We start from the raw sequence: 24,608 nt of genomic DNA, 5'->3' as shown, positions 1-24,608 counted from the left end.
AAAGGCAAGGAATAGCTGCTTCCTGGGTTAATGCAAAAAAGGGCGCAAACGGGAACTTTAAGATCTAAAATAGTGCGCAAAACCAAGGGGCGCATCTCACAGTGCTTCCACATTAGGTTAAGAAGTAAAAACAATAATCTCTGATGCATATTTATGCACTACTGGCATCCACAGGGCCTTTTTACTTCACAAAAGATAGTGGAGGCGGGCCATGAACGAGATAAAATCTTGTTTCAGTACCCTAGCTCGAAGAATACATGATATTATTTTATGTTGCATACCTGAATAAAATTACATTATACAGTTATTCACTGCAGTTTTTGCAAGCTTCCATTTATCCCCCCCCCCCAAAAAAAAAGAAAGAAAAAAGTATTCGCAAGAAAGGATTTTTAAAACTATGATTTAAATAGAAAAAACGTATCAAAATTATGAAAGTGTGAGAAACAACCTTCACTTTTGGGTGCGAAAACCGACAATAATACAGTTATGAAGGGAAGGGCCCAAAAAGGAGTATGTCACTGTTCTTTATTTATTTAAATTGAAAAAGTAAGAGAAGATAGTCTAAGGCACCCATAAACTGATATCATACTTATTTCCACAAATTCTTATTTAAACCGGCATTTCTAAGAAGAAGACAACAGTGCTAGGCCTGAGAGCAAATAAAGACTTTTTGGGACATGTTTTTTTGTTTTATATTTTTCACCCGCTTTCAGGGAGGATGTTAGTAAAAATAGATAAATAAATAATTAAGAAAAAATACCACGTAAAAGCATAGGTTCGACGAAAAATGAAACAGAAAGTTAACAAGTTAACTGAATGAAGTATTGGTCGACATTTTACTAAATGTAGGCATTAAGTAGGTTACAATTATAATTAAGCGCCGATAATCTTCAAATTTGTATCAAGTTTCAAGTATGAAGAACCTGGACAAAACTGTACCTAATAAGTACTTGAGTTTCGAGTACATAACTTGCCCTTGAGCTGAAAGAAGATCTGCCTTTTTTTGGAATTTTTAATTATTCAGATAAGAAGATCAGACTCCCAATAAATAGAAATATCTAAGCCCAAAGATGAATATTGAAACTTCAACTCATGTCATCCAGCATCAGTAGGAAAACGGGACAGTAGCTACTGTAGTTGATAAGGTTTCTTCGGGTTATATTAATTTGGAGTTTCTATACTACAGAGACATTTAATTTTCCAATACATATTCGATCAAGTTCATTAACAAGATATTAAAAAGGGACAAAAAAAAACACATCGAAAATACAGACACTGAAGGTATAGAACCAAAGGCGAATAACCACTACAAGATTTTATCTTCTGTACTGGTTCTGAGTTAAAAAAAAAAAACTGGAAAAAAAAATTCGTTAAAAATGATAATTGATATCCTGAGTTGCATCAAACTAGAAAACCATACATAATTTTCGGATTTCTGGAAGAGATAAGACAGATTGAATCCAAGGCAACGGTGCATACAAAGTTACTTGTCCTTGTGGAAACTTTTACAGTGGCCTTAGACCCCGGTGATTCACGGAACAGACTATTTAACTCATACATTCTATATAAAATCATTGAAATTTAAAAAACTACCGATTTTGTTCCGCTCTAGCTATACCCCTTTATAGCTTGCCCAGCAATTTTTTTTCCAGTTTGTAGAAGCAAATGTTGGTTTCAATGATAAAGATTTTTGTACTATGAACAATAGAGGTCATAGAAAAAGTCTTGCTTTTCCGGATTTTGCCCCAAAGTGAGATACATATTGACTCAATGCATAATAACCACAGGCAGCCCAATAGTGCCGCCTAAGTAAAGAACGATCTTGGCACAATGTTATTATTAATTTATTTCATTTATTTATTTTTTGGTTTGTGTATTTGTCTTAGACTTTGTATCGAAGAAGCTGTCGTAGAAACTTCAAAAATGGCTCATTCGATCGGAAATTGAAAGGGCTAGTGTCCATTTAGCAGTCAAAAGTGATTGGAGGGCAACTAGCCGCCCTCCCACGCCAATCTTTTCCCCAAACCCATCCAATCAAAATTTTGAGCTAGTCATTTTTGTTCAACGTAGTTGAAAGGGCCAGAAATCATGTCTTTGAGGATAATAACCCCCCACAGCCCTCTGGGCAAAAGTTGTAAGTTATACCCTGGGGGCATATAGAGTTTTCATAGAAAGCGTTGTCATACAAACTTCAAAAAGGGCTCATTCAACTGGAAATTGAGAGGGCTAGTGCCCTTTTTAACAGTCGAAAGTGATCAGAGGGCGAATGCCCCCTACACCCATAATCTCCCCAAACGCTTCCGATCAAAATTTTGATATAGCCATTTTTGTCCAACGTAGTTGAAAGGTCTGGAAATTATATCTTTTAAGATGACACCCCCCCCCCTTACAGTCCTCAGGACAAGGGTTGTAAGTTATGCCTTGGGGCATATAAGGCTTTTATAGAAAGCGTTGGCGTAGAAACTTCCAAAAATGTTCATTCGATTGAAAATTGAGAGGACTAGTTCCCTTTTTATGGCACTTGATATCTACCAAGTGTCATATAGCGATCGCAAATTCTGTCAGTCGGTCGGTCTGTCTGTCTGTCTGTCCCGGTTTTGCTAGTTTAGGCACTTCTAGGTAAGCTAGGACGATGAAATTTGGCAGGCGTATCAGGAACCAGATCAGATTAAATTGGAAATTGTCGTTTTCCCAATTCGATCATCTGGGGGTGGGAGTGGGGGACGGTTAAATAGGAAAAATTAGAAAAAATGAAGTATTTTTAACTTACGAACAGGTGATTGGATCTTAATGAAATTTGATATATGGAAGGATATTGTGTCTCAGAGGTCTTATTTTAAATCCCGACCGGATCCGGTGACACTGGGGGAGTTGGGGGGGGCCTAAAATATTGGAAAACGCTTAGAGTGGAGGGATCGTGGTAAAACTTGGTGGTAAAAACAGGCACAAGTCCTAAATACGTGATTGACATAACCGGAACGGATCCGCTCTCTTTGGGGGAGTTGGGGGGAGGGAGGATTAATTCTGAAAAATTAGAAAAAATGAGGAATTTTTAACTTACGAAGGGGTAATCGGATCTTGATGAAATTTCATATTTAGAAGGACCTCGTAACTGAGATCTCTTATTTTAAATTCCGACCGGATCCCGTGTCATTGGGGGAGGGAGACCGGAAATCTTGGAAAACGCTTCAAGCGGAAAGATCAGGATGAAATTTGATGAGAAGAATAAGCACAAGTCCAAGATACGTGACTGACATAATTGAACTGGATCCACTCTCTTCGGTGGAGATGGGGGGGGGGAGTAATTCGGAAAAATTAGAAAAAATGAGGTATTTGCAACTTACGAACGGGTGATCAGATCTTAATGAAATTCGATATTTAGAAGGATCTTGTGCTTTATAACTCTCATTTTAAATCCCGACCAGATCCGGTGGCATTGGGGGGAGTTTGAGAGGGAAAACGGAATTCTTGGAAAATGTGAAAATCGAGGTATCTTACGAATGGGTGATCGGATCTTAATGGAACTTGATATATAGAAGAATCTTATGTCAGAGATGCTCCATTTTCAATTCGAATCGGATCTGGGGACATAGAAGGTTTACGGGGGGAAACAGAAATCTTGAAAACCGGAAATCTTCGAAACCGCTTGGAGATGAAACTTGATGGGAAGAATAAGCACAAGTTATAGATACGTGATTGACATAATTGCAACGGATCCGTTCTCTTTGGGGGGAGCTGGGGGTTGTTAATTTGGAAAAATTGGAAAAAAATGAGGTATGTTTAACTTAAGAACGGGTGACCAGATCTTAATGAAATTTGATATTTAGAAGGAAATCATGTCTCAGAGCTCTTATTTCAAATCCTGACTAGATCTGTTGACATTGGGGGGAGTTGGAGGGGGAAACCGGAAATCTTGGAAAACGCTTAGAGTGGAGAGATCGGGATGAAACTTGGTGGGTAGAATAAGCAAATGTGGTAGATACGTGATTGACGTAACCGGACTGGATCCGCTCTCTTTGGGGGAGTTGGGGGGTAGGGTTCAGTACTTTGGCCAGTTTGGTGCTTCTGGACGTGCTAGGACGATGAAAATTGGTAGGCGTGTCAGGGAGGTGCACAAATTAACTTGATAAAGTCGTTTTCCCCGATTCGACTATCTGGTGGGCTGAAGGGAGAGGAAAAATTAGAAAAATTGAGGTATTTTTAACTTACGAGTGGGTTATCGGATCTTGATGAATTTTGATATTTAGAGGGACCTCGTGACTCAGAGCTCTTATTTTAAATCCCGATCGGTATTAAGCCTCTGAATTTCCTTTTAAATAAATCTATTGCTTCTTAGAATTTTGCTAGAGCTCATACCAAATGAGCTCTTGGCTCTTCCGACCTCGTCACAAAGGCCATATGAGCTCTTAGCTCTTGTTATTAGTCGAAAGTGATCGGAACTCCTCTCACTTCCAACATTTCCCATTATACGTCCAATCAAAATTTTGAGATAGCCATTTTGTTCAACATAGTTGAAAGGTCCGGAAATTATGTCTTTGAGGATGACAAATACCCCAGCCCGAAGGGCAAGGGTTGTAAGTTACGCCCTAGTGGCACATAAGGTTTTTTATAGAAAACGTGGTCATATAGACTTCGGAGGGGGGCCCATTGGGATGGTAATCCGAAGCTCTAGTGCCCTTTTTAAGAGTCAAAGTGATCGGAGGGCAGCTATCCCCCCTCCCTCCCACACACACATTTATGGAAGGGATGATTGTATAAACTTTAGAGGTGGCTCATTTGGTTGAAGTTGGATGTTCTAGTTCTCTTTTAAGAGTAAATAGTGAGGGAGGTAAACTAACCCCCCCCCCAACTACCCCTCTTTTCACCAAATATATCTGATTGGAATTGTGCGATGGTAATTTTGTTTAAAATAGTCCATAAAACATATAATAATGCCTCCAGGGTTGGCCCAAATCCCCAGAGCCCTGGGGCAAGGGCTTTAAGTTTTGCCCTGGGGGCATACAAGGTTTTTGTGGGAATTTAATTCATTTATTATTAAATTCAGATGGGTTCATTTGATTATAAATTGGAAGTTATAGTGCTCTTTATACGAGTCAAAATGATTTGAAAGACCCCCCCCCCTCCCCCAGGCCCATCATTTTCCATAGCAAACATCCAAACAAAGTTTTGAGACATCTATTTTTTTAGCATTGTAGAAAGGTTCAGTAATTATGCATTTGGGGATGCTCCCCCCCTCGAGACCTCAGGGCAAGGACTACAAGTTATGCAATTTGTTCATTGCATACATTCAATAAAAAAACAAGTTTTTTTTACTGAAAGAAAGGAGCGACATTAAAACTTAAAACGAACAGAAATTACTTCGTATATGAAAGGGGCTGCTTCCTCATCAACGCCCCGCTCTTCACGCTAAAGTTTGACTCTTTCTCTTCCCTCTACTTTTTAAAACAGTGAAAAGCTTTAACGTAAAGAGCGGGGCGTTGATGAGGAAGCAGCCCGTTTCGTAGACGAAGTAATTTCTGTTCGTTTTAAGTTTTAATGCCACTCCTTACTTTCAGTTAAAAAAACTTGTTTTTTGTATTTAATTTCTGAACGCTTTTGAATCAATGCATGTTTTTATTTTGGCTCTCCGCAGAGGAATAATTAAAACGAAATTTGCATATTTGTTGTTTTTTTTTGGCTAAATGGCTTTCTCATAGTTTTGATCGAATGATTTCGAGAAAAAAATGAACGGGGGAGGAAGCCTAGTTGCCCTCCGATTTTTTGGTTTACTTAATAAGGCAACTAGAACTTCAATTTTTTTACGAATGTTCTTATTAGTAAAAGATATACGTAACTTATAAATTAGCTTACGTAAAGAACTTTTGTATTCTCATGTTTTTATTACATATATGAGGGGTTCACCCCCCTCATCAGTACCTCGCTCTTTACACTAAAGCTTAAATTTTGTCCCAATTCATTAAGAATGACCCCTGAATCACCAAAGCCGTAGAATAAATAGTTGAAATTACTAAAAATACTTTAGCGTAAAGAGCGAGGTAATAGGAGGAGGTGAGAACCTCATATGCGTAATAATTTCAGTTCGTTTTAAGTTTTAATGCTGCTCCTTACTTCCAGCTGAAAAAACTTATTCATATTTATTTTTTCATTGTTTTTTTTTAATAATGCTAGAAAATCCTGAGCTTCGTTCATGGAAATTTTCTTCCCCCATGACAAATTCCTCCATGGAAAGCTCCCCCAACATGTCCCCCCTTCTCAACCCCTCCCCCAACCAAAATGGCTAATAGAATGCTATCTAAATGGCTATCTCAGAATTTTGATCCGTTGCCTTCGGGAAAATAATTAGAGTGGGAGGGGGCCTAGGTGCCCTCCAATTTTTTCGGTCACTTAAAAAGGGCACTAAAACTTTTCATCTCCGTTAGAATGAGCCCTCTCGCAACATCCTAGGACCACTGGAACGATATGATCACCCCTGGGGAAAAAAACAAACAAACAAATAAACAAACAAATAAACGTCTGGATGCTATAATAGCTCAGGATGCTGAGCTATTATACTTTTGTAATATTTCCTGTCAAGAATTGTTGGAACTGTAATTTTTGCCATCATGCTTTATTGTGAGCAAAACTTGTTTATTATTCAAACAAGAAGAAATCTAGTCTGAAACAGCCCAAAATGGCATACCATCTACTGTTCAAACGCAATCACAATTGTTCCTAGGGTTAATAGTGCCAAAAAAAGGACAAATCTGATCAAAACAGGTGAACTCTCTGCATTGCCACCCAGGGCAACCAGCCCTGGTTGCCCTGTCCTCTCTTAGCAGCTCTGAATCAAATTATCTATATTATGGCTTCCAAGCTTATTGCCTTTCTTGGCAGGCAAATAGTGTTTATTTTCTTTTTTAATAAATGCATATCTCATATGGCAAGATAGTAGGCTAATTGATGCTGTTTGTCAAAGTGTTTTGTATTTAAAATACAAGAAAACAGTATAAAGGATATAGGCACTATTATATAATAAGTATGAGGTAGATATAAGTTAAAATATTCAAGCAAATCACACAGCCTACTGGGTATCTTACCCAAGTCTACATAAAATATCAAGAGGAAGTCATTGATTCTGCAAAACTAGCAATAGGCTAAAATTTGATACTTTCTTTTAGAGTCAACAATGTTTACCTGTAAACTGCTTTATAGTTAAAGGTCCTGGAGCACAAAAAATTCTAGTAGCATCAATAACAGGCCAATCCTGGCCAAGCTCTTTTCAAGAAGCATGACCTAAACTAATTTTTCAAGGAAAAGAGCTTTGCTGAACTAGGTCTTAACTACTCTTTTACCGGAATAATCAAGAAAGCAAGACATTCTAAGGTTATAAACAAATTTAGTTTTTTGGTTCATTTTCTACTGATTAGTAACACATGTTCTTTATTTTTAAAATTTTCTACGAATAAAGTTCGTAGAAATAAAATAGAAAAAATAAAAAATGAAATAGAAAAAATAAAAAAGAAATAAAGTTCGTAGAAAAAATATATAAAGCTTCCAGAATAAAGTTACAAATTGAAGCTCGTTTTCCTTAAAAATTGAATTCCTGGTTTTCACAATTTTTAATGACCCATATGGTTGCGTTAGTTTTCACTTGACCGATTTAAAGAATTAGTTTTCATTTTACTGTCCTTGGTACTTCAAAACTTCCCATTAGCTAAATATCGGTTTCAATAATACATGGCCCTCTACTCCTACTACGGCTATTTAATTTTCACTGGGTAACTTTCCCTTCTTCAGATTGGTAAATTTTAGCTCCTTAATCTCACAGAATATTTCTCTAAAACAATAAAAAAGGGAGCTACGACAGATAATTCTACCCCATCACCAAGCCAATTAGAAAAGACATCTCTTCTGCTCTCTGTCTGGTGTTAGTTTTATAAATATATATATATATATATATATATATATATATATATATATATATATATATATATATATATATATATATATATATATATATATATATATATATATATATATATATATATACTATTAAGCAATATATATACTAGTATATATATATATATATATTATTAAGTTGAATAGATATGAGAATTGCATGAACAGTTTTGTCCATTAATTGACTACACCAATAATATTGCTATTAAAAAGGGGGAATGAAGTTATGTCACACTATTTACTTACAGACGGGTAAAATATTAGAGATGGGTAGGATCTGATCCCATTATTGGTGCAAATATCCCAGTATTCTTGGCAATTAACAGCACCAACTCGTATAACCCCGTCCATTCGTACAGCAAATTCTCTCCATATCGGGGCAATAGTGTGACAATGAGAACAGCCAGGAGAATAAAAGTTAACAAACCAATAGTCATCAGAAGACGTAACTGATTGAACTGTAAATAAATGAATGAATCAAAAAGAAAGCTCCTGATCAACCAAACAAAAGTAAACATATAGGAGTAGAATATTCGACCGCCGAAGATGGGGAGGGATAGAGCACTCCCCCATGTACATATATGATTATTAGTAATACAAAGATATCTAATGTAATCTAAAAACAAGGATGGCGGTACGTAGGACAATTAATTTGCATTTCAGCATTATTCAGATTATTCAACATACGTCTCCAGTGTTAACCAGAGAGCACAAGATAACAGGGAAAACTGTGATATACGCTTCGAGCGTATACAAGCCATACACACATGATATCGACGCAAGCATAATCGCAGTGGGAAGATACCTACGCTACTACGTACCTACGAGATGGTCAAAGGCTCTTTATTGAAAGCTTGTGAGCCTTTGGACGAACAAGAGGAGGTAAGGCAAACATAGACACTTTACTTTCATAAAATTTTTAATTTTTTGTAAAAAATTATACTATTCGCTACACCAGACCGTGAGCAGTTATAGTGCTGGTAGAGAATCAATTAACACAAATTGGCGTTACTCGCCTTTGATTCAGGGGAGAAGCTCCAGCATTTTTATAGATGAGGAGAGACAAGAGGGGTCAATATCCAAATAGGCAAGTGGCATGGGCTACATAGTAGTTGTACTATTTTTGAATAAGTAGTAGTTTTAGTAGTTTTTGAACTACATAGTAGTTCAAGGCGCCACCGCCTTGATTGATGAAAATGAATCTTTTCATGTTTCTCATGATGTACATATATATATATATATATATATATATATATATATATATATATATATATATATATATGTATATATATATATATATATATATATATATATATATATATATATATATATATATATATATATATATATATATATATATATATATATATATATGTATATATATACATATATATATATATATATATATATATATATATATATATATATATAAATCTATATATATAAATATATATATATATATATATATATATATATATATATATATATATATATATATATATATATATATATATAGGTAATTTACAGGGAATTGAGAAACATGAAAAAATTCATTTTTATCAACCAAGGCGGTGGCGTCGTTTCGACGAGGGTGGCAGTTTCCCCCCAATACTCTGGAGAAAAACCTACCATGTAGCCCGCGCCACTTAATATACATATATATATAAATATATATATATATATATATATATATATATATATATATATATATATATATATATATATATATATATATATATATATATATATATATTATACCTAGTTGGTGGGGGCGCTTCGCACCCCCCCCAAGCCCCCCCGCGCGCGCAAGTCGTTACGCGCCATTGTAGTTGTGTCCCTGTGTCCCACCTGTGAATATGGATATATATATATGTATATATATATATATATATATATATATATATATATATATATATATATATATATATATATATATATATATATATATATATATATATTTAACTACGTAAAACTTGCAAATATACAACATTCTTGGCTGTCCCATTGTCTGTGCATATAAATAGATTGTCAGGTTTACCGACTCTTGAACATGCAACATACAATTGTCCATGGGAAAAACAATCTGTATTCAGATCTGTACCTCATTATTCTAATGATTGCCCTTGAGCTTTGTTGATGGTGATTGCTAATAGAACATTCCCTGTGTCCCCGTCGTCATTTATATATCCCCCTGTGCCCCCGGCGTCTCCGTTGTTGTTGTTTCCCTGTGTCCCGGTCGTCATTTGTGTCCCGGTGCGTTGTTGATGGTGATTGCTAATCGAACATTCCGTGTGTCCCGGTCGCTTTCTCTTTGAGTGTCCCGGTCGTCATTTACATTCCCTATGTCTTGGTGTCCCGGTCGTCATTTGTGTCCCGATGTCCCGGTCTGTAATTTCGTCAGTCGACAAACATGACGTCAGTCGACACACAAACATGACGTCACTCGACACACAGACAACTTATTTTTATATATATAGATATGCTTCTGAACCATACCTGACGACTGTTACTACCGCAGTTTCCTATATTGTAGTTTCGGTTTACAGACTCCTATTCTTCCAAACCTTTTTCAGCTTCAAAGAACACCTTGATATTCTACTTTTTACATCTTAACTTCATCCACCATCTTTACTTACAATGCTACCAAACTATTTGTTAAGAAAACTATTTGACCAATCTTCTCGCTACCAGCATTACCTCTTTACCTCTATTTATTCTAGTTTAAGCGACTTAGTCTTAACCTATTCTTGCACCCTGAAGTTTTAAAATCATCCAAACTCCAATATATTATTAAATATACGAAAAAAAATTTTTCAACAGAAAGTAAGGAGCAACATTAAAACGTAGAACGAACAGAAATTATTTCGTATATGAAGAAGATTGCCCCCCTCCTCAACACCTCGCTCTTTACACTAAAGCTTTTTTTAATAATTTTAAAAAAGCTTCTTATTGTTCTAATTAAACAACCCTTGTATTTCAGGAATCATTCTTAAAAAATTGGGACAAAAGTCAAACTTTAACGTAAAGAGCGAAGTGTTGAGGAAAGGGCAACCCCCTTCGCATTTGTAATAATTTCTGTTCGTTTTAAGTATTAATGTTGCTCCTTACTTTCAGTTGAAAAAAACCTGTTTTTATTTTATTTCTGATCGTTTTACAAATAATGCCAGTAAATTTGGTCCCACCTCCACGGAGAAATCCCCCTCCCCACGAAAATATCCTTTAGACAATTCAATCTCGGTGAAAATTTACTCCGGACAATTAGCCGTAACATCTCCGTGCGTAAAATTGAGACGGAAAAAAGAAAGCAAGACATTAAAAAAAAAATGTACAGGAATTCTGGCAAATTCCCCAGTGTAAAATTTCCCCTAACAAGTTCACCTCCCCTGGAAACTTCCCTCCCCATGGAAAATTTCCCCATAGAAAAACCCCCAGCAGAAGATTCGTCCCAACCCAAAAATCTATGCATACTTCCCAATAACAAATACTATACGTAAACAATGGGCAAATTTTATAGCTTAAAAGACCTTTCCACTGGTGCTGTGGGGGGGGTCTTGTTATATCCAGAGGCATAGTTATTATGCCCTTAAACTATGATGAACAAAATGGCTATGTCAAAATTTTGATCGGACGAATTTGGGGGGAATAGGGCGGGGAGGTTGCCTAGTTGCCCTCCAATCTTTCTGGTCACTTAAAAAGGGCACTAGAACTGTTAATTTCCGTTCGAATGAGCCCCCCCCCCCGATATTCTAGGACCACTGGGTTGATAAGATCACCCCTGGGAAAAGAAAACAAACAAATAAACACGTATCAGTGATTTTTCTTCTGCCCAAAAATAGAAAATTCCAAATTTTTGCGGATAGGAGGTTGAAACCTCTGAAATATAGGTTCTCTGATACGCTGAATCTAATGGTGTGACTTTCATTAAGATTTTTCTACTTTTAGGGGGTGTTTACCCACCCCCTCTTTTGGAAGATCCAGGCAAATTTTTTCAGGCTCGTAAATTTTATCGAATATATTTAAAATCAACATAAAAATCCAATTCTTTTGATATATTTATCGGTATTAAAATTCAGTTTTTTTTAGAGTTTCGATTACTATTGAGCCGCATCGCTCCTTATTTACACTTCGTTGCCACGAACTGTTTGATATTAGCCTCATAAACAAGTTGAAAACTCCTGGTTAAAAACTATTGTGAAAAAAGATTGCCATTTTAGAAAAATGTGGGCTGCATACAGTGTTTTGTTTTAAAATGCTAACATAGTAATGGCAGACTCACATTAGTGAGTTATTTTATTAATACCTGACAGCATGTCTTTTTACATAGGCTTAACTTAAAAACATGTCTGAATGTTGTCATAGTAGTCGGGGACTGTCTTTGTTCTGCTTGGAATTTGGAAATTTTGTTTAGTGCTATGGCCCAATCATTTCTAATAGTGTTGGGCAATATTAAATATCGATATATCGCACTGAATTCTGATATAGACTGTCGAAACGTAAATATCGATATCGAAAACGATATTATTTCGGCTTTTTCTGGTATCTACCGGTGGAGATTCGGCAGAAATGATCCAACATAATAATCGTTTCCCAAATGGCTGAGAAGAAGAATAATCTAGTCAATACACTGACTCATATAAGTTGATACACAGCATGCATAGCTGTGTACATAAGATGGCATAGCCTGTTCTCAAACTACGTTTATTGAGGGTGGGCTCTCAAATGTTGCTGAGAACCTCCAAAAGGCTTGGCTAGATAAACAACCTCCTAGGCTTATAGGCCTTGCTCAGATCACACTCTTTAAAATTTCCACATGCCTCAATCCGCGTTTCTAGAAATTGTATATTACCCCCAACGATCTGCTCCAAGTTGAGAGCAAAATAGCAAGAGACTTGGTCTGGGCCATTCTGAAATATAAATCAGCAGATGCAAGTGCCGTGATAGTCCCTGTGATCCAGCCACTACAGAATCGAGCCAGTTTGTGGAGATTACAAGACAAAATTTCAGTAGTCAAAGCCAGGCAAGCTTCGTCAGCAGGTATATCTGTCACGCCTCTCTAGATTTTCAGCAGGGAGTCTTTAGCTCCAAGAAAAACTTATCCACTCAAGTCATGGAAGTCTTGTAATACGGGTCTAAGAAATACCTAGACGAAGTTGTCATTAAATTAATATCCATGGCTTCCACCAATATCCTCTCTGAGAGTGGATTCCAAGCCTTAATAGTTAATCAAATAGTTTGTGGTAATAAACTGTAAGTAAGGAGCAACTCGACCAAATAGCAACCGAAACTCTAAAAAACGGAATTTTTATAACAATACATAAATCAAATGAGCTGGCCTTTTATGCCGGCTTTAGATATATAAAATTTATCAAGTTTCATATCCCCATCAAAAGCTAGGAGTAGGAATACTTGGATACGGCCTTGGCTACGAGCCTGAAAAATTCGTATGATTTTTTAGAAAGGGCGGGAGCCCCCTAAAACGTCAATGACTCTTAATATAAATCACACCATCAGATTTGGTATATCAGAGAACCATACTGTAAGGTTTTCTAGGTTCCATGTGCAAAAATGTGAGATTTTTTAATTTTTGCCAGAAGAAAGATCACGGATGCGTGTTTACTTGTTTTTTTTTTGTCAGGGTGATCGTATCGAGCCAATGGTCATATAAGATTGGAGAGGGCTCGTTAAAACGGAAATTACAGTTCTAGTTTCCCCTTTCGTGATCAAAACGATTGAAGGGCAACTAGTTTTCCCCTTCCCTCCCATGCTTCTTTTCCCCTCAAGTCATTCGATCAAAATTTCAAGATAGCCATTTTGATCAGCATAGTTGAAAGGTCTAGTATCATATCTTTGGGGATGACACGACCCTGAAGTCTTTGGAGAAAACGGCTGTAAGTTATGAGATGGGTCTAGTGTTTACATATAATATTTGATATTGGGAAGTAAACAGACATTTTTGGGGGAGAGTGAATTTTAAATGGGGGGAATTTTCTACGGGGGGATTTTCCAACGGAAGAATTTCCCGTGGTGAGGGAAGATTCTGGGGAAGAACTTTCAAAGGGAAACTATGCACAGGGACGAAGAATTTACCAAAATTCTTATAATTTTTTTTTTCATTTGATTTACTTTCTCTTTGCCAATTCAATTCCAAGTCTGGCGTTTTATTTAAATCAAAGTTGATAGTCAAGGGCTTTCAAAGCAAGCAGTATTGTCTGCAAGAATTTTTTGGCGGAATTTTCAGCAGGGATGGAATTGTCTGGGGATGGGCATCTTACACGGAATGAACTTTCCAAGAAGGAATTTTCCTGAGGGGATGTTCTATGGAGTGAAAAGGCCGATTTGCTGGCATTATTTTAAAAACAATCAGAAATTAAATTTTTAAAAACTAATTTTTCAACTAAAAGTAAGGAGCAGGATCAAAACTTAAAATTATCCGAAATATTCCCGTATATAAGGGCAAATCCACCTCCTCAATACCTCGCTCTTTCAACTAATTTTAACTTTTTGTCCTAATTATTTAAGAATAACTCCTGAAACATAAGAGCTGAGGACATTATTAAGAAACTTTGGCGTAAAGTGCAAGGTATTGAGGGGGGAGGGTTATCCCCTTCATATACGGAACAATTTCTGTTATTTAAGTTTCAGTGTTGCTCCTTATTTTGAGTTGAAAAAAAGTGATTTAAAAAAAATTAATCACTGAAAGGCCGAACCAATTCTTAGGGGAAAATATTGACATGTTGCTGATTTGAATAGTCAAAAATAGCCTATAGCTTATTTTTCTTCACCCTGAGCCCTAGTAATTCCAAATCACGTTTTTTTGTAATATTCGTTCATGCAACAGAAGTTTTTTTTTGTTTTTTATTCAAAATTTGAAAATAAAAAACTCTGCAAAATACTCTTAATTACAAATTTTGTCATTGAATTTTGCCAAAACCTAAAGTTAATCTGAGCAAAAAAAAAATGATCAGAAATATCAAAATCGATATATTGATTATCGAATATCAAAAGTAAAAATATAAATATATCGTTTAATCAAATTATCGCCCAATACTAGTTTCTAGTGCCATGGATGTTAGAAAATCAATATTTGATGCAAGTTCATGTAAGAATATGATTTTAAGAGAAACGTTTAAGCTGAATTCTAAAATAAAATCAGAAGTTTTCCTCTACAATAGTTTTCCCTTAGTAGTTTTCTAGCTCTGATATTTCTTTGTGTGAATTTCATCCAAATAAAATATCTTGAGCTTTCCAAATGGAGCTTTATAAATTAAATTTTTAAATGTGACTTTTGTCACTTTGTGTGGGGACTTTAACGCTAAAGTTGGAAGTGATGCCTCCTATGCCCCAGCTATCCTTGGTAAGCATGGACTGGGGGAAATCAATGATAATGGCGTACCTTTTATTGACTTCTGTGCGACTCATGAACTTATCGTCAGCGCATCATGGTTTCCTCATAAACAAATACACAAATATACTTAGAACTCGCCTGATGGTGTAACAAGAAATGAAATAGACCCTATTTTAATAGCCAAACACAGGCGACGTTGTTTAAAGGATGTTAGGACCATTCGAGGTGCCGACTGCTATTCCGACCATCAACTTGTTGTTGCTAAGTTTAAGCTGAAACTAAAAACTGTCATAAAGCCCCAGCGGTCAGTAAAAAGATTTAATGTGAGAAAACTGCAGGACCCGTATGTATTACAAAAGTATACATCTACTTTGTCAAATAAGTTTTCCATGCTAAGGGACGAGTTGTCAAATGATAATCAATGGGAAAAGATCGTCGAGTCCCTGAAAGAACTGGCACACGAAGTTGTGGGATATAACAGGAAGAAGAAAGAGCAGTGGATATCTGAAAGTACCTGGGATATCATTGATCAAAGGGCAGAAGTCAAAATTCTCGTAGATAGACATGAGCATAACACAACATGCACTAGAATATATCTTGATGATTCAAAAGCGCAGTATAAGCGTCTCAATAAACAAGTAAAAAGGCGGACTAGGAATGATAAGAATGTGTTCCTTGAAACTATGGCTGATCAGGCTGAAGTAGCCGCCAGGCGGAAAGATAGTCGTACTGTGTACGCTATAACGAAGGAGCTTGCGGGTATTTCGAAGGCTTCTTCAACCCAAGTTGAAAACAAAGAAGGCATCTTATTAACCCAGACGGATGACATAAACCAACGCTGGATGGAACATTTCACCAAGGTATTAAATCAGGTGCCTCCCACAACTTCTTTAAATATCCCTGAAGAAACACTGTTCGATCTTGGAATATATTCCGGACCTCTCTTGCTGAGTGAAGTAAAAGAGGCTCTACTGACTTTGAAAAATGGAAAGGCAGCCGGTAACAATGGCATACCCCCAGAACTGTTGAAATATGGTAGAAGCGCCCTAGCAGCGCCCATGTTTGAACTTTTGTCACGTGTTTGGGATGATGAAAAAGTCCAGAGTGAATGGTCAAAGGCAGTAACTGTAAAACTCTTCAAAAAAAAGACAAAAGACTAAATGTGATAATTGGAGAGGCAACGCTTTACAATCAGTTGGCAGCAAGGTTTTGTGCCAAATTATTCTCAATAGAATTCAAAGTAAAGCGGGGAAAGTTCTGAGAGATGAACAACATGGATTCCGCCAAAACAGATCGTGTTGTGACCTAATATTCAGCCTGAGAGTCATGCTCAAAAAATCTAATGAATGGCAGGTTCAACTACTTACGGTATTTATTGACTTTCTCAAGGCCTTCGACTCGATACACCGCGAGACCATGCGGAAATTTTTTATGCATTACAGGATCCCGATAAAAATTGTAAATATAAATAAAGCGCTATATCTCGATATTATGTGCGCAGTACAAACCAAGGGTGGCCTAACGGACTGGTTCACCGTTCAGTCGGGTGTAAGGCAGGGCTGCATTCTATCGACACTGTTATTTGCCATAGTAATAGATTTTATGCTTCGTGGATGTAGCTTTAGTGGGGGTCTACAATTAAACCCCTTAAGAGCCCTTCATGATGGTGTTTTTGCAGACGATATTGCACTCTTTGCTCGCAAATCAGAAGCTATACAACACAATATAAATGAACTTGGGCGTGTGGCAAATGCTGTTGGACTCTCCATAAACGCTAACAAGACTAAATCAATGTCAAATGCGGTCATTCCTGACTTAGCTGAGGGACTTTTGGTCAACAATGAGGAAATTGAAGTAGTGAGAGAGTTCAAATATCTCGGCAGCATTCTTATGCAAGATGCCAATCTTGAAAGATAAATTCTGTGCCGAATAGCATTGGCTGGCTCTGCCTTCAATAGCAAATATTCCCAGAAGCTAAAACTCAAAATTTATAATAGCAATGTCCTCTCCGTCCTTACATATGGTTGCGAAACTTGGAGTATCACTACGCAACTAGGAAAACGACTACGGGCATTCGATAATAACTGCCTAAGATCTATTTTGAATATACATTGGACTGAGAGAATAAGAAATGATGAGACTTATACCATGACAAATCATACCCCCATCCTTGATGCGCACATGGTGCGAATGGGTGATGGAAGGCTACCTCAAGACATATGGTGTTGGATACCCCCTGGCCTCCACAAGTCAGGGAGACCCAAAATGACCGTTGGCAGGATGTTAGAGAAGGAGGCGAAGCTGGCGAAGTCTTTGATGGAGGAGCTTTGGTCGAGGGCTCAGGACAGGTCGTCGTGGCGAACCACTGTTACTGCCTTATGCGCCCTCAGGCGTGGGAGGACCTAAGTCTAAGTAAGTAAGTTTTAAATGAACTCAATTTCTTTTATTGTCACTGTAGTCACAGTTATTACAGTCTGTAGTACTCACACTTGTCACAGTTGTGCAGTCTAGTACTCACAGTTGTTGCATAACTCGCTTTTTTTACACGTATCAAACAATAGAAAAAGTTTCAAAAAATCATTGTGCAAAGACTGCCAGTGCAAGAAGAAAACTCAAAGAATTTACTATAAAAAGTTCTATTAAAAATAAATTTCTTAAGCAACAAATTTATTTTGAAAAGTTCAAATACCCAAGCTAAGCAAAGAACAAACTATACAAAATATTCAAATAAATTATAATTCTTACTGCATTTTATATTTCTGTATTAAAATTTGTATTATAAGGAAAGTGAAATTTTCTCAGGCCAAAAAAATATTACACAGAGTTATCAATATTTGATTTGGGTATGTATCAGCATGCATTGACTGGCACTAAGCAAGTATATTTAGAGTTTTAAAGCAGAGAGATACTCACAGAAATCCGCTGAGGTAAGGACAACAACTTCTTCATCATCATCATACAATCCAAATGACTTCTCATAATAGCTCCAAGAATGATAGTTATTGTTAGATGGTCTTTTGTCAAGTCCTTCTTCGCCATAGAGATCATACTTCCTTCTGAGATCAGTGTCTTTTAAGACTTCATAAGCTTGTTTCATTTTTAAAAACTTATCTTGAGCTTCAGGGTCATTCTAGGAAACATAATAAACAACATATTAATTGATTACATAATTGGATACATTAATTGAAACAATATATTAATTGATTACTGAAGATAATATTTTAGAGAATTTTCTAAAGTACTTCAACTTCTTGATGACTATAGAAGGTAGCCACTGTGATGAATAGATTCTCACCTGAACAAAAGTATTTGCTAATAATTGTAGTTATAAACACATTTAACTCTAGTTTTTTTATTTCAACTCAATGTATGTTCCAAGAGAATATTGATATTACCAGATTAGAACATAAATACGCACAGTACATACTCTTAAGAAAATGAAATTTTGTTTCTAAGACCTGAAAACAGTACTTCTTTAGTCTTCTTTGTTGCACTTCTAATTAAAAATTTAGTTGCAACACCAGTGCTAAAGATTCTACTATATGTGCACCCAAGGGAAGTAGCAGTTGCTGTTTCTAGGGTTGGGTAGTACGTATAGAATAATTTTTATCAAATCTGAATTATTTATACCATTGCTTTTACCTATTGATGGTGGGAGGGGAGAACTTATAAAAATCACATTTAGTTCATGCTTAACTCCAACCAAGGAATTTTGCAACCTGAGAGCCAAACTGTTGTAATGCTTGAGTATTACAAGAGTTCAAGAAACTGTTCCAAAAAAGAGTTCATTCCAAACAACTAAACTGTCCCTCAACAATTAATACATGCTATACTCTATAGAACTACCCAACCCTAGAAACTGTTCCAAACAACTCATTCCCAGAAAAAAAACTATGGTCGTAACCGTTCTATTGACTTTTCTGACCTTTTCTATTATTAATATTATAAATAACCTTGAAAAACAAAAATTACAAAAGGGTGAATCTACATAGCCTACCTAGGCTACATGGCAAGCTAATATTGAATGTAAGAATTTTTTCTCTTAAAGATCGTGTGAAAAAGAAACTACCAAAAAAGCTGTAGGATGATTTTGCTCTCAAGTTCAGCTCATGTAAATTAATAGAATAGGGTAGACAATATGCAGGACAAGAAAAGTTTTTTTTATGAAATTTACTTTTGAAAGCATTACCCTAGACTAGTCTAGATGGATATCAAAACCTGAGCATCAATTTGTAATTTCTACAGTTTTAGATTCATCTTCAAAACCAAAAGACAAATTAGGTTTGTCACTTAATTTAAAAAATGAATTTCTAAGGATGAACTTTTCATGGAAACCCTATTTTGTTTAAGATGTAGTTTAAAGAGAAACCTACAATTTTTTCAGCCATTAACCTCCAATTCCTATTTTCTTAGAATACCATAAACTTACTACACATAATTCCAGCATACTGAATGAATTAACAACTAGTGTTAACCTATTTTCCATTTTTTTATATTTTTTTGTAATTAGGGTTATTTCATATTAAATAGACAATTCTTTAGAGTGCATGATTGCCCTAGATTGATAGAATAGCTGAATGGTTGCATACTTTATTTTTGTCTGGATGCAACATCAAAGCCAATTTTTTGAAAGCCCTTCTTATTTCTTGATCTGTTGAATCTCTTCTGATTCCAAGAACATCATAATAGCTCACTGCTAAAATTGGTGCACATAGTTGAACCAGCAGGAAACAAGCATGTATTGTTCTCATAATTATAAGTAGACTTGGCCTAAAACAAGTGGTTACTAGTTCAACAATTATTGGGGGAGATGTACGTCACCAAAATCATCATAAACAATACAGTAGAGTCAAGAAATATACTTTTAGGAGAAAAATATCTCAGTATTTTTGTGTTTAAATTAAGCCCTTTCTATGAATCAGTAACTACACTATAAGTAGCAGTGATTGACTACAATTAAAAGCAGCAATCATATATTTGTTAAGCAAGCAGTTTTTCATAGCCAAAATATTTTCATAAATCAAACAGGAGAAGATACAATAACATTTAGTATTCTTTTAAATATGAAATCTTAATTATTGCCTGATCAGGTTTAGAGCATAGCCTTATTTGTAAACCTAATTATCATCATTCAGCACCATAATGTATTTAAAAAAAAACTGGTACTTCCCATGTAATGCCATGTACATTAAAGCTGATGTGTACTTAAAATATACTTATAACTCTGCTAAATCCTGATTTGTAAACTTTTAAGAATCTGGGAAATGGTAATATATATTTGAAAAAAAAGTCCTAATATGGCTTAAAATCTTCTCAAAGCATGATATTTTTTTTAATGCTGAGTCACAGAAAAGCTGACCCAAACCCGAAAAAAGGCAATCTTACACCATCCTGGGGCATGGTTTAAGCTCTGAAATTATTCTTTAATGTTCTATTCTCATTATGTAACCATTTTCTAACAGAGCAAGAGCACCTCATTGAAAGTTTTACTCACACCTTTCATACCCCTTGAGGCCTGTTTTATGCTCTTTCTGAAAATAATAACTGCTTTTGGTGTGAATTCAATTTTCAGCGCTTTGCAGACCCTCTAATGAGCATCTGAATGAGCCATATAGCACCACAAAGCCAAAGGTTTACTAGAGAAAACCTGACCAGTTTCTATGGATACTTTAATTATTCAGGCTTATCTTCGTTTTAAGAAGATTTTTTAAGAAATTAAACTTCACCTTGGGGGGAACAGGGGTCTGGAGGGGCAGTTGCCCCCTCCTGTCCCATAGTAAATTTTGCCTCTGGTCAGATATGACCATTAGATATAGCTAAATACAAAAATTTGAAGATTCTATCTTTGTTCTATTCAAATTAACTTTATTTGGTATTATGAACTAGATTCTGATGAGAGTATAAGCCTAGAGAAAGATCTATAGAGAAGGAAATGTGTTAAGAAAAGAATTCATACTTTGAATCCCTGGTATACTTTACCCCCAAGCCCCCCCCCCCCCCAGTATGCCAATATATAGCCCAAATCATATATTTTCAATATATTCTGCTTTCTGTTACTTGTTTTTTGGTTCTTGTTTTGTCAGAGTAGATTAAATTTACAAGTACACAGGTTGAAACAAGAGAGACACATTGAGAGAATAGATGGGAATTACATAATTTTGGCTATATATTTACACATTAGGGGGGGGGGGGGGTAAAGCAAAGCAGGGCTGCATGCAAAATGTGTTAGCTACAAATATTCTGTATATTATGAAGCATGAATTGTTTTCTTAACAATTGCTTTTGTAAATAGGTAAATATTGAATAATTCACATAAAAGACCTACAAATAAAGTGAACATATCACTCAATGCCTTTTTAATGCTCTTTCTGAATGTTATAATTCTTTTTGGTGCAAACTCTATTTCACACTGTCTACAGACCCTCAAAGATGATACCTTTCTCCTATTTTAGTTATCTATATATATATAAAAATAGGTTGTTTGTGTGTTATGTCTGTTACACTATGTCTGTTATGCCAGACATATGACGTCTGAAAAATAAAGAAGAAAAAGGAAACAAACTAAAATGTAAAAACTGGGAATTATGCATATTTCGAAATAGTTTGACAATAGATTAAAGTAATTCGAAAACCTTAAAACAGATACTTAAAATTTTGAGGTTTATTATAAATTGTTGAGCTTTAGCAAGCTTAGCATGTAAAGAAGAATGTTTAGTATAGATCTTAAAATGACAGAAGAAATAGCTGAGGAAGCTGCACAAATAGTTAATTCAAAGAGAAATTTTAGTATAAATCCTACAATGGCAGAAGAAACAGCCAAGGAATCTGCTCAAAGGGTTAATGCCAAAAGGCTTGCAGCTAAAGAACGTAAAACTGCGCAGTTAGATGAAAATCCACCTGGACAGTGAGAGTCAAAACGTATCAAAACTGAAAATGATAGCAATGATGATTGGGTTTGGGATTTTGACTTGGATAAGGTCATCAATGCCTACTAGATTTTAGTTAAAAAAAAACAAAGGTTTGGCAATATGTATTTCATAGTGATGCTGAAAAATAAAGAAGAAAAAGAAAGTTGAAAAAAGAAAAACAGAAAAAAACTAAAAAAAAAACTAAAAAGAAAAAACTAAAAAAAATAAAAAACCTAAAAAGGTAAAAAAAAGGTAAAAAACTAAAAGAAAAAAACTAAAAAAAGCTAAAAAACTAAAAAAAAAGAAAAAACCAAATAAAAACTGGGAATTGCACAAATATTTCAATATATTTTGACAATAGATTAAAGTAATTTGAAAACCTTAAAACAGATACCCAAATGTTGAGGTTTCTTATAAATTGTTGGAGCTTTAGCATGCTTGGCATGTAAAGATTTTTCCAAGTGTCAATCTTAGAATGAACATTGGCAAATTGAAGAAAACAAATCAATAATAAGAAGAAACTAAAAAAAGAAAAACTAAAAAAGAAAAAAACTAAGAAAAGAAAAAACAAAAAAAAAAATAAAAAAGAAACTGTATCTATATATATATATATAAATAAGTTGTATATATGCATGTTTGTTTGTTTGTGGGTTTGCATTTGATGTCATTATAAGTATATAAGGCTTTGTATAAGATGTCATTATAAGATGACACTACAGACTGGGACACAGGGAATATAAATGACAACCAGGACACTCAAAGAGAAATTACAGACTGGGACACCAAGACACAAATGACAACCAGGACACTGGGACAGAGGGAATATAAATGATGACCAGGACACTCAAAGAGAAATTACAGACTAGGATACCAGGACACAAATGATGACCAGGACACAGGGACTATAAATGGTGACCAGGACAGAGGGACACAACTACAACAGGGACGCCAGGGGCACAGGGGAATATATAAATGATGACAGGGACACAGGGAATGTTTGATTAGCAATCATCATCAACAAAGCTCAAGGGCAATCATTAGAAAAATGTGGTATAGATCTGAATCTGGATTGTTTTCCCATGGACAATTATTATGTTGCATGTTCAAGAGTTGGTAAACCTGACAATCTATTTATATGGACAGACAAAGGGACAGCAAAGAAATTTGTACCAAAACAATGAGCTTATTAGTTTATATTCAGAAAGAGCATAAACACGGCATCAAATGGTATATTCACTTTATTCATAGGTCATTTATGTGAATTATTCAATATTTAACAGTAAAGCTATAACATCATTGAACTTTTGCTTTTAAGCTAGGCCTGTATCCAGCTCCATTAGGGGGGGGGGGCTCTGACATGATTGCAATGGCAGCAATTAGCCGATTATCCATTTGGGACTTGAGTCAACCAGAAAAAACTAAGTAAACAATAGGTTCAGTATAAAATGACTTTTCCAATAGGCTAAATGGCGACTTTTAAGTCTTTGACAAAACTTTCCAGAGATTTCAATGCAGGCTATTAGGACTTCAAAAGTTTTGCCGAAGATAAAGGCTTCTAGAATAGAGGACGTTACGAGCTAACTAGTGAATCCAACTGGATGCCTGTTTTATAATGAAAACGTCAATCTGTTCCTCCAACCAAGCAAGCTAGTGATTACTTAAGGCACAGAAAAATCAAGTGGTACGAACGCAAGGGACCTATTGGTTGAACGCGTTAACCCAAACAACAGGCAATCTATTCTTGACTTTCAACGTTTTATTAAGGAGTGAAGTTAACTTTGGTTAACTACAGAAAAATAGACAACTTCTCTTGTTTTTATTAACGAACAGTCGCTTTCCTGTCGAAATAAGTTCAGGAATGATAATTGCTATGCAGCAAGTTTTTATCATTTCTTAGCTAAACTAATAGAGAAGGAATCATTCCTTAAAAAAAAAAACAAGATGAGCTTGACCATTCCTTTTTAACTGAGTAAAGTTAACATCGTTCCTTAAAAAATTGAAAGTGAGGAATGAACCTGAATAGTGCTTTCTTAATTAAAGCAGATATGAAGTTATACAAACGTTCGCAATTATTTGAAAGCCACCATGAAGATAAAACATATGAAAAATTTTGACAATTGAGTTGAAACTCCAAACCGAAGAAAATTAGGGAACGATCCAACAATTTCCTTGATGAGATCAAATTAAATTTTGGTGTGAAGTCGGATATGTAAAAAAATTTGCAGAGGCAAAACTTTTTTTAAAACACATTTTTAACTTGAGAGTTTCAATGTGTTGCTCTTATGAATCTGTCACTGCAAATTAAGAATGTAAAACTTACCCAATAATGGATTGATTGATTCTGTTAGACTTCATTTTTATATACAAAACTTTAACAAATTACCATATATGTAAGCAAATCTACCAAACAGTAGTTT

General features: G+C 35.4%; 1 protein-coding gene across 4 annotated transcripts in view; it reads right to left on the bottom strand.

Annotated features, from left to right (window-relative positions):
- Positions 1-23,748, bottom strand: part of LOC136027171 (dnaJ homolog subfamily C member 10-like) — a 48,590-nt gene extending 24,842 nt beyond the window's left edge. The window contains exons 1-4 of one of the 4 annotated variants that reach the window (XM_065704170.1): positions 23,691-23,748; positions 19,873-20,054; positions 18,197-18,413; positions 8,185-8,396 (exon numbers count right to left, since the gene is read on the bottom strand). In XM_065704170.1, the coding sequence (XP_065560242.1) occupies positions 8,185-8,396; positions 18,197-18,413; positions 19,873-20,034 (591 nt within the window). In that variant the 5' untranslated portion in view covers positions 20,035-20,054; positions 23,691-23,748. Of the gene's footprint in view, positions 1-8,184; positions 8,397-18,196; positions 18,414-19,872; positions 20,055-23,548; positions 23,599-23,641 lie in introns of those variants that run through there. The other 3 variants (XM_065704171.1, XM_065704172.1, XM_065704169.1) reach the window with 3 other exon arrangements.
- Between the last annotated feature and the right edge of the window lie 860 nt (positions 23,749-24,608).

The sequence above is a fragment of the Artemia franciscana genome, chromosome 5 (genome assembly GCF_032884065.1).
Source record: "Artemia franciscana chromosome 5, ASM3288406v1, whole genome shotgun sequence".
NCBI classification, from domain to species: Eukaryota; Metazoa; Arthropoda; class Branchiopoda; order Anostraca; family Artemiidae; genus Artemia; species Artemia franciscana.
The sequence above is the reverse complement of the archived record's forward strand: the minus strand, read 5'-3'. Positions and strand labels throughout refer to the sequence as shown.